The 11,596-nt window shown below is 35.1% G+C and overlaps 1 protein-coding gene across 1 annotated transcript; it reads left to right on the top strand.

The window, feature by feature from the left end:
• Window positions 1-2,568: 2,568 nt before the first annotated feature.
• On the top strand, window positions 2,569-8,208 carry LOC132605551 (pentatricopeptide repeat-containing protein GUN1, chloroplastic). Its single transcript, XM_060318676.1, has 4 exons — window positions 2,569-4,586; window positions 6,450-6,666; window positions 7,277-7,461; window positions 7,845-8,208. Exons 1-4 carry the CDS (start codon window positions 2,722-2,724, stop codon window positions 8,110-8,112), a joined length of 2,535 nt encoding a protein of 844 aa, XP_060174659.1. The 5' UTR covers window positions 2,569-2,721; the 3' UTR covers window positions 8,113-8,208.
• Window positions 8,209-11,596: the final 3,388 nt, after the last annotated feature.

Below are 11,596 nucleotides of genomic sequence, written 5' to 3'. Positions count from 1 at the left end.
AATAGTCGAGTAACAACTGATAAATGTAGCTACACTTTGTGGAGCTGTGTTATACCACATTTGGAGAGCCAGGAATTGGAAATTGTTCCAAGGCATAAATGTACATAAAGCTGAGGTAGTCATTCAGATCAGAAAGGAAATCGTAGAAAGATTAGACTTACTGAGCTCTTTATTTTGTATTGTTTTGTTGGTTATTATGGTAATATTCACAGTTGTTACCCAACCAAAAAAAAAAAAAACTAGTAATATTTTTTTGAACTTCAAGTGAAATATTTAAAAATAGTAAAACAAAATTTCATTGTTAAACAATAATATACGTGAATTTGTTAATAGTTATTTTGTCATTTATGTGGGGAGTCAACCAAAATTTTGACTTATATTTTCATATAAAAGTTGAATTCGTTCTATTTTTATCTAATTAAATAAAGGGAAAAGGATAAAAAATACCCCTCTACTTTGGAAAAAAAAGCTAAAAATATTCTTCGAATCTATTTTGGGTCAAAAATACCCCTCCCATCCTTAAGGTTTTCAAATATATTCCTGTCTTGACATAAATAATCCCCCAAAATAACTCGAAATTATTTTTTAAACCCGTTTCATCATTTAAACCCGATCTAACTAGATAATAACTTATAAGATTTCCTTATTCCCCCAATATGTAGGTTTGAAGTTTGAGGGAATTGGGGGAATAAGGGGATCTTATGGGTTATTATTTAGTTGGATCGGGTTTAAATGATGGAACGGATTTAAAAAATAATTTCGGGTTATTTTGGGAGATAATTTCTGTCAAAACAAGTGTATATTTGAAAACTTTAAGGATGATAGGAGTATTTTTAACCGAAAATAAATTCGAAGGATATATTTAATCCTTTTTCGTAGTAGAGGGGTATATTATTCCTTGAATCTACACTAAAAAAATAAAATATGTCGACCCTTTTCTTAGTTGAAACCAGTAATTCATAAAGGACAACCTTTTTGTTTTCTCTGTGGAGTGAGCTGCACACCACTTCGTTGACATGCCTGGCATTCTTTTGAGGGTAATTTTGAAACTTCAAGAACTGTATGCCTTAAAATGTTGTACTTGATGCCTTATCACTTGTTCTTGTGGGCATTGATTTGCTATAAATTGGATCCACTTGTATAAATGCCAAGCGCTGGCTTAAAATTCTACACCATCACCGTGCGGGTCCCGCGTTGATGTCTGAATTTGACATTTCCCCATCCGTTTGTTTTACTTTTGACTTCTGTCTACTTTTTTGTTAAAGTAGTATGTACTAATTTTGTATTAAGCTTTCCAGATTATTTCTGACAGCATTTAATTGCTGTAGAATTAAAGGATACAATAATTCAATTGAATTAACAGTTTTTATTTTTTTTATTTTTTATGTTTTTATACTGATTTTGAGTGAAAAAGATTAAATATATCATATTTAATTTGCTTTCCAATTTAGTGAAATAAAAGATAAAAATATTATGTTGCTAAATCTGCATTGATTATAAATATTGTTATTGTTCTTAATATATTTTTTCCAATATTAATACTAATATTTATCGGCTATTCGTTTTACTCCTAATAAGATGATTTACAACAACAACAACAACAACATACCCAGTTGAATCCCACAGTGTGGGGTCTGGGGAGGGTTAAATGTACGCATGACCTTACCCCCACCTTGGTAGGGAGGTTGTTTCCGAAAGACCCTCGGTTCAAAAGAAAACAAGAAAACAAGGGAGAAAAGTCAGCTACCGACAGACAAATCAAAGTAATGCGAAAATGAGAAAAAAAACAAGGGCAAAGATGTCATGGTAAAACAGCATGGAGAGATAAGACCCAACACATAAAAGCAGGAAACATAGGGCAATAAAAAGTAGAGCAAAGCTACGCCTACTAGTGCGACAGGAAAACGAGACTACATACTAGCCTTCTATCCTAATATGAGCCCTCCACAACCTCCTATCTCCTAATAAGATGATTTAATAACATATAAATTTATATATTATTTTAAATCATAAATTTCAAAATCATTTAATGATCAGAGCTTAAAAAAATTAAATTCATGAATAAATATGCACGGACTCCTTCCCACTAGTACGAGATGTTAGCAATTTTAGTCATCAAATATCTATAAATTCTAATTTGGTCCTTATAATTTCTAGTGAAACACATTTAACCTTCAATAATTGATACGTGCACTTTAATCCCTAAAACATTTCGAATCTTCACAATTTTAACGCAAATTTTAAATTATAAATCATTCAGTTATCAGTACATTGTATTAAATTTGTATTGTTACTCTATATTAGAGATTGATATGCTAGCCTATTTGCTTTTACTTCAGTTGTTGTCATAGAGCGACCTTCTTTTCTTTCAGTCGTGTAAGCCTTCCATCTCTCTCTTAGCTTTTGCATCTTTTCCATTCTGTCCAAGTATATTCTAAATATCAAATATTTCCTATATAACGGACTGAATATACTTAATCATTAATAATTAAGGGACCAAAAGTAGAATTATCCCTTACATATATAGTCATACTTAATGCCACGTAGGATGACAAGTGGAAAACATCTGTACGGCCTGCCGGCGGTCAAAACACAGTAAAAGATTACACTGTCCGAATATCTGCAACTCTCTCTCTCTCTCTATTTTCTCTCTCTAGAATCTTGTAAAACCCTATCTTTCCTAAAAGCTTAGCTGCTTTTTTATCTCTCTTTTCATCAGCAATGGCCTCCTCTACTCCCCCACCCCACTGTGCTCTCACTACCTCTAAACCTTATCACAACCACCCCCTACCCCAATCCCACCCCCACCACCCCAACCACCCCAACCACCGCAATAACAATCACCACCACCGCCACTGGTCTTCCCAAAAAGTCACCCTAAACCGACCCCCACCACCTCGCAATGACCCCCACCCACCCTCCCAAAACCCTACCTTTCTCTCTTTGTCTTCCTCAAGATCAGATTTTTCAGCTGATTTCTCGGGTCGCCGCTCGACCCGATTCGTTTCCAAGATGCATTTCGGTAGGCCCAAGGTCTCTGGTAACACCCGGCATTCTTTATTTGCTGAGGAGGCTTTACAAGAAGCTGTACGTTCTTGCAAAAACGACGTCGTTTTTGACCAGGTTTTGTTGACTTTTGGGTCAAAGCTTTGTGGGTCTGATGATTATACTTTTTTGTTTCGTGAGCTTGGGAATCGAGGGGAATGGTTAGCTGCTATGCGTTGTTTTGAATTCGCTGTTGGGAGAGAAAGAAAGCGTAATGAGCAAGGTAAATTAGCTAGTTCTATGATTAGTATACTTGGTAGATCAGGTAAGGTTGATTTAGCTGAGAAAGTGTTTGAAAATGCTGTGAAACACGGGTATGGTAATACTGTTTACGCGTATTCTGCGTTGATTAGTGCTTACGCAAAGAGTGGGTACTGTAATGAGGCGATTAGAGTGTTTGAGACCATGAAAGATTCGGGCTTGAAGCCTAATTTAGTGACTTATAATGCGTTGATCGATGCTTGTGGGAAAGGGGGTGCTGATTTTAAGAGGGCGTCGGAGTTTTTTGATGATATGTTGAGAAATGGGGTTCAACCGGATAGGATTACATTTAATTCGCTGCTTGCTGTTTGTAGTGGTGCGGGATTGTGGGAGACTGCGAGGGGTTTGTTTAATGAGATGGTTTATAGAGGAATTGATCAGGATATATATACGTATAATACGTTTTTGGATGCAGCTTGTAATGGGGGGCAGGTAGATGTTGCTTTTGATATTATGTCTGAGATGCATGCAAAGAATATTTTACCTAACCAAGTGACTTACAGTACTGTGATTCGTGGGTGTGCAAAGGCAGGGAGATTAGATAGAGCGTTGAGTTTATTTAATGAGATGAAGTGTGCAGGGATAACATTAGACAGGGTTTCGTACAATACTTTACTTGCTATATATGCAAGCCTGGGAAAATTTGAGGAGGCTCTTAACGTTAGCAAGGAGATGGAGAGTATGGGAATTAAGAAAGATGTTGTCACTTATAATGCTCTTTTGGATGGGTTTGGGAAACAGGGAATGTATACAAAGGTTAAACAGTTGTTTGCAGAAATGAAAGCTGAAAAACTTTCACCTAACTTATTGACGTATTCCACATTGATTAGTGTGTACTTGAAAGGTGGTTTGTATCAGGAAGCGGTAGAGGTTTATAAGGAATTCAAGAAGCAAGGTCTCAAGGCAGATGTTGTTTTCTATAGCAAACTTATTGATGCCTTGTGTAAAAAAGGCCTTGTGGAGTATTCTTCATTGTTGCTAAATGAGATGACTAAGGAAGGGATACAACCTAATGTTGTCACATACAACTCTATAATTAATGCTTTTGGTGAATCAGCAAGCATTGGATGTGGATCAGACAAGACTGTATCCACTATTTCTGAGAGCAAGTCTGAAGAGGATAACATCATTATGATTTTTGAGCAATTAGCTGCTCAGAAGTCAAAAACTAATGCTGAAAGACAGGATTTGCTCTGTATTTTGGGTGTTTTCCATAAGATGCATGAATTACAAATAAAGCCTAATGTAGTCACATTTTCAGCAATCCTGAATGCTTGCAGGTATAATTTTCTTTCCTACTAGTGCCATTCTTTACATTGAATTGTGCTTTCCTCAAAGCATCGTCTTTTCATTATGTGAGTGTCAGTATGATCTATTACAGCTTTTAAAAGGCAGTTTGGCTGTTATATTGTCTGGGTGGAAAGACTAGCTTCATGTGGCAGTCGTTAGGTCCATTTTCTTTTTAAGGAATTTCTTGACGCATTTGATCATCTTGGACATGAAACTTAGTGCTACTGGAATCTGTCTGAGGATACGAAATGCGCATGCACCAGTCTGACTTTCTTTGTCCTGAATGCTGATTAGCTAATATTTGTCTGCCTATCAATGTTCAATATGCTTGTTCTTCTCAGCTGAAATGCGTATATAGACTTCTATGATTGTTACTATGTTACTTGTAAGAAAACGATAAAGCAGAATAAACCTTTCCTAAGTTTTAGTGGGCAGTCACCCGGTACTTATGCCGGTGGAAGGTAGCAGGTACCCACTTGAATAGTCAAGGCGTGCACAAGGTGGTTGGATACCACTGTCGTTTAAAAAAAAATAAAGCAGAAGAAACTTCTGACTGTCTTCCACCTAAACAGAAATACGTTTCTCATTCTATTGAAGGAAACTTTATTTGAAGCTGGAATATTCAACATGTATAGAGCTCCATAGACCATAGCTTATATGACCTTGCTTAGCAGTTCATAAGAGAGGCGGGGAGAGAGAGGGGAGGGGGGGGGGGGGGGAGAGAGAGAGAGTGTTTTGTCCTCGGAGACTACTTCTTATAATTTCTTTTATTACCTGAAGTGCTTTGAAGATTTCAATGGAAAGTCCTGGAAGTAGTTTAAGCTGTCATTGAAGGGGACCCACTGCGACATTAAAAACATACCCAATCTGAGGAGTTTTTCTTCCACTTCAAAAGTTACTTTGGATCAAGGGTGTTTGGTAAGGAGGAAAATATTTTCCAGAATATAAGTCATTTTTGGTCACCAAACACCAAGACAGATTTTCCATCGTAAGGGGAAAAATGACTTTCTTTGCTTATATTTTTCTTGATAGACTCTGTGAAATGAAAAATAAATAAATAAAGGCTGTTGGATAGAGAGACAATTTCTTCTGGGAAATGAGGAAAATATTTTCCTTCATATCAAACACCTTTCTTAGCAATGGGAGAAATATTTGCTTATGGGAGAATGAACAAAGAGTTATGTTGTATCAAAAGAATTACACTGTCAATTCGGCATAAATCTCCTTAGTACAATTAGAAGTGGGTGAGAGCATGAAAGACGACAAATAAGATATGATTTTTTGGTAAGTAGCATTTTTTGGTTGAAACTGGTAAAGTATATTTCTCAGCATTGAGGACATGTTGGAGACCTCCAAAAAGTTGTTAAGAACAGCCCATAGTACTTACAAATAACCTAAAAGATCTACTAACTGTTCAGTTTCTTCTATTTTCTTTGCACCAAAAATAAAATGTAGCAATGCAGCTTCCTTTAAATTTCTGGATGCTGTTAACGTCGTCTTCAAAACATCTTCCAGTTAGACTGAAGAACAAAGACTATTTCTTCTTACCGCCCCCCCCCCCCCCCCCCCCCCCCCCCCCCCTCGTCTCCAAATCCAACAGCTTAAAAGATCTGTTGCGTGCTTAGGCATAGTCCATTTGATCTCTGTTAGACTGAAGAACAAAGACCATAGCCGGGAAGTGAATTTTGATAAGTAGCATTTTGTTTTGTCTTAGTGAGCCGAGTGCTCAGAAACATTGCTACTTAAGACATTCTACATCCTTGTGGAATCCCAATGCACTTGATTGATTCAAATGTTATGATAAAACTGAATGTATTTCACTATTTGAGTGTGTGATTCAAATATAATTGCAGCCGATGCAGTTCATTTGATGAAGCTTCACTCTTACTCGAAGAACTTCGTCTATTTGATAATCAAGTTTATGGGGTGGCACATGGACTTCTCATGGGTCAGCGGGAAGGTGTTTGGGCACAAGCTCTATCACTTTTCAATGAGGTGAAGCAGATGGACTCTTCAACTGCATCTGCCTTTTACAATGCTTTGACTGACATGCTGTGGCATTTTGGCCAGGTAAAACGGCAGTTGCATAGCAACTACTACAGAGTAGATAACGTAGAGTAAATTTCTCTTTACTATTTTATTTTAGTTTTGATAAAGAATGAAATTTCCCTTAGTAGATGAGAGATAGTGGTTATCAGTTTATGTGGGGTGTATAGCTCTAGATATTTGCTTCAATAGGCGCAGCCATCCTTGTTTAGTGGGGAGATAATTCACTGTGATCCTTCAAATGTTCATCAGTTAGAATGTTCTGTGACTATTAAAAAAGTATTGTCGTACAAAGAGCGCCTCAATCCAAAACTCATGTGTCTAACTAAAGCACATGTGAATTGCTGTGTCGTACTGCACTTCTTGAATTTACTTGTGAAATGCTTCGAGGAGCATGAACAATGCTAAAGGAAATTTTAGTAGTAACTAATTATATAAGAACTGGTTCTTTCCACATCCGAAGATGTTTGCTTAAGAAAAAGAAGTTGAAGTAATTTAGCTAGCACACACAAAGATTATATCATATTTATCGTGTCATGACTAATATCTTTGCTCTAATTATTGTTAACTGACTAATATCGCTTTTGCATAGCCATAAATTACCACTGAGTCATATTTGGTGTCTTTTTTCCAGAAAGAAGGTGCTCAATTGGTTGTACTTGAAGGAAAACGTTCAGAAGTGTGGGAAAATACATGGTCTACTTCTTGCTTGGATCTGCATTTGATGTCTTCAGGGGCTGCATGTGCAATGGTCCATGCATGGTTGCTTAGTATACGGTCTATTGTGTTTGGAGGCCACGAGCTACCAAAGATGTTGAGGTATGTATTTCCTCTTAGATTTTTCAGAGTCAGACAAACTATAAGGGATCATTTGGTTCGAAGACAATTAATGCTGGGATTAGTTGTATTGACATTATTTCCTTTGGTTTTTGTATTAAAAATAACTTGCATTGCATAATTTCTAAATGGTATTGAAAAATAGGATGTATATCCTGTATTGTTAATGCTATGGTTTACTATATATAAAAATAGTATTACTGAATATGGTGTATAAGTAATACCTATATTAATTGTACTACACTTAAATCTGCGACCAAACATTGTACTAAAATTTTATACCGGCATTATTCTACCTAATACAACCTACCAAATGACCCCTAAGAGTGATATACTTGTATGGAATCTTCAACTGTTCTCTGCAGCATTTTGACTGGCTGGGGCAAGCACAGCAAAGTTACAGGTGATGGCGCCCTAAAACGAGCCATTGAAGGCCTGCTCTCCAGCATAGGGGCACCGTTCCAGGTAGCCAAGTGTAATATAGGAAGGTTTATATCTACTGGAGCTGTGGTAGCTGCCTGGTTGAGAGAATCAGGCACACTTGAAGTGCTTGTTCTTCAAGATGATACAAGTCACTTGGGCAAAGCCACAAGATTTGGTCAAATTTCTAATTTACAGCAGCTAACCTTGTAGTTGTTTCTGTATAATAATTTGACGGGGAATATGACATTTCAATTCCAGTGTAAATTAATTAGTATATATGTATATTTCTTTTTGTTGGGTGTGAAATGTTCTATTCTACTTTCACTTTACACTGGACCGGTATATAACCTGCTCGAATCTTGATCAACAGTCTCTTCCCGAAAGAATACCGGGCAGAGGGGAATGGTAAGGGATTACAAGGGCCGTCTTTTAGATGGAAAAGAAAACTTTCACTATTCTTTTTCATGAAGTTTCTTGTAAAAGAAAGCACTGATTCTGTGTTTAAAAGAAAGCTGGAGCAGGTTATTTCATATGTTGGTCGCTCACTGTAAAGAGAATGAGAATGAAAGCAAACTTGAATAATTTTATTAATGATAACATTCACTTAAATACAAGTAAATGCAACTACCTTGACTAGATTTAAGGAACTACTCTAACAACTTAATCTAATCTTATAGATAAGATTAGATAGATTATTCAAACTAATTCAAATACTTAAACTAAATCTACTTCTAACAAATTGATAACTAATTCTATTCCTAACAAACTGATAATCTTGAGTTTATCTTAATACACTGAACCAAAGAAAAAAGACACAAGAATGGAATAAGATCTGGATTCTGGACTGTAAAAATAATTGTAGCATTGCTGTTCCATGGAGAGTCAAAGAAACACAAGGGGTAGTCAGTTTTCATGAAGACTGGAGAACTGAAAGGTATAATGGAGAACCAAGTCAAATGAATATGCTTAAGGTTAAGCTAATAAATTACCAAGTGACATATTTCGGTAAAACTATTTAGATTGACTTTTCCTTTTATCTTTCTGCTTGACCTTTTCTATAAGAAAATGTTTTGATCTATGGACATTTTTTTTCAAAATATCAAAAAATTGCTCTTAATAAAAATCTATGAAGAAAAAATCAGTAACAGTTAAAAAGCAAATAATTCTCAAAAGAAGAGCTATATAAAGTTCATTTTGTTGGTCTTAATGTTGCCACTGTAATGTAATACTCCCTCCGTCCCATAATAAGTGTCACCTTAGCTAAAAACACGCATATTAAAAAACCAATAATGCTATGTGAAGTTTACTAAATTACTCCTAAAAATAAATTACTTTTTTCTCTTGATTAGAGCATGCACAGGTAGTAAACCTTTTAACATTGGGAATCCTACAATACCAAGTTACTATGTGGTTTTTCCAATCGTCATTTAGATGTTATTTTAAGTTGTCAGTTTTTGTCTAAAGATAGATATGGAAAAACTAGTCAATTTATGTCTTGATTTCCTAACGTGACACTTATTATGGAACGGAGGGAGTAATAAGATAAACAATCAGGCTACTTAAAAGTAATTGCAGATCAGTAGAATGAGATAAACAATCAGGTTACTTAAAAGTAACTGCAGATAACTCTGATCGCATTAATTAATAACCTAAAGTAAATAATAAGTGATCTATTATAGTTGAATTACGTTGATGGTATAAAAAGCTCATTATACTGTGAACATATTGTTATCCTAGCAGCTATTTGGGGAGAGAAAATAAAAACACTAGGAAAAGGATATCCAATTAATCACTGGAGCTGTATCTGTATGCGTCCTAACTTGCTTGCTGCACTATGCAAATTGATGTATATAAAGCAAAAAAGAGCTGTTATTGGGTCCCAAACGAAAGACAAGGAGATGACAATACCTTACTAATTCTCTGACTATATATTGTGCCACGATAGACTCCTCCCACACCGTTCCTTGAGCCCCGCACTTTTCTTAAAAAAAAAAAAAAAAAAAAAAATTAGAATCAAACTAACCCATTAAAAAAAAAAAAAAATCAAACTAGGTTTCACGCATAGAATCTGTGCGTGAAAGGACCAAACTGTAACTTTTTAAGTTTGGTCCTTTCACGCGCAAATTCTGTGTGTGAAAGGGGTATCTTTTTTTTTTTTTTTTTTTTTTTTTTAAGCTATTAAAAATCACGTTTTTTTTTTCTTACTTTGGGCAAAGATCAGTTATGTTTCAAAATCCCGAAATATCAATATTTTATATAGAACATAATATATTTTTTTGCGTACAATAACGTCGGCTCATTATATCAAGTATACCTAAACGTTTGAATCGCCGTTTTAGGGGTTGTAGAGTGCCCCGAATTAAGTTTTGTTTGCTTGGAAACTTGTCATCTTTAGATCTAAGTGTCATATTTTATAGGATTTTGATTTAAGTGTTTTGAAATAAAATATTATATTAAAAAATAATTCATCCAATACGAGAGGTTCAACCAAGGTATAATATATCTCATTAAATGCTCTCACCAAAGTTTGATCCCATGTTGTTGGCATAAAAAAGAAGTGAGTAAAAAAGAGAGGCTAAACCACCAAGCCAAATTGGTGAATGTTACAAATTAGACACTTTTTATTTTTTATATTGTTCACTAATGCTATCTAACTTGTTTTCATAAATTGAATTTCGAACCTCGAAATTGACATTCAAAACATCATTACCACGGGATTAGCATCTCGAAATAGATTTTTATCATTAGATTTTACTAGAGAAGAATGAAATTTTTGCACAAATTTGGGGGAAAATTCAAATTGAATGGGATAACGGACGTTTTTTGGAAAATCGGCTCGGCCAAACCGCCTTATGGCCGTTTGTCCGCGTAGATCTCGAAAAAATACCCTGAATAAAAAAAAAAATCGCGTAAATCGAACAACCGAGCGCAAAGTTATGACCATTTAAAGTTTCAACAATTTACAACTAGTTTTTCACCTATGCTCCGGTCCTTATTTTTTATTTACGTGAGTGAAGAGGCATATGTATACTTGATGTAATGAGCCGATATTATTGTACGCTAAAAAAAATATTAAGTTCTATATAAAATATTTATATTCCAATGTTTTGAAACGTGACTAATCTTCGGTCAAAGTATGAAAAAAAAACTTAAAAGATAACAAGTTTCCAAACTTACTTCGAGGCACTTTACAACCTCTAAAACGACGATCCAAACATATATGTATACTTTATGTAATGAGCCGACATTATTTTACGCTAAAAAAAATATGAAGTTCTATATAAAATATTTATATTCCGGTGTTTTGAAACGTGACTAATCTTCGGTCAAAGTACTGAAAAAAGCTCAATTTTGAGTTTGATTTCCAAAGATGACAAGTTTCCAACTAAACAAAACTTACTTCGGGGCACTCTACAACCCCTAAAACGACGATCCAAACGTTTAGGTATACTTCATGTAATGAGCCGACGTTATGGTACGCAAAAAAATATATTAAGTTCTATATAAAAGATTGATATTTCGGGGTTTTGAAACATAACTAATCTTTGCCCAAAGTATGAAAAAAAAAGTAATTTTTGATAGCTTAAAAAAAGAAAAATAAAATAAAGCGTGAAAGGACCAAACTTAAAAAGTTACAGTTTGGTCCTTTCACGCACAGATTTTGTGCGTAAAACCTAGTTTGGTTCTTTTTTTT

This window comes from Lycium barbarum, chromosome 8 (assembly GCF_019175385.1).
Source record: "Lycium barbarum isolate Lr01 chromosome 8, ASM1917538v2, whole genome shotgun sequence".
Lineage (NCBI taxonomy): Eukaryota > Viridiplantae > Streptophyta > Magnoliopsida > Solanales > Solanaceae > Lycium > Lycium barbarum.
The sequence above is the reverse complement of the archived record's forward strand: the minus strand, read 5'-3'. Positions and strand labels throughout refer to the sequence as shown.

Bases quoted from the DNA above. Each gene is read 5' to 3' on its own strand.
- LOC132605551 (XM_060318676.1), top strand. From the start codon at position 2,722: ATGGCCTCCTCTACTCCCCCACCCCACTGTGCTCTCACTACCTCTAAA. The intron at 6,667-7,276 runs GTAAAACGGCAG...TCTTTTTTCCAG, and splicing joins TGCTGTGGCATTTTGGCCAG to AAAGAAGGTGCTCAATTGGT. The intron at 7,462-7,844 runs GTATGTATTTCC...TGTTCTCTGCAG, and splicing joins GAGCTACCAAAGATGTTGAG to CATTTTGACTGGCTGGGGCA.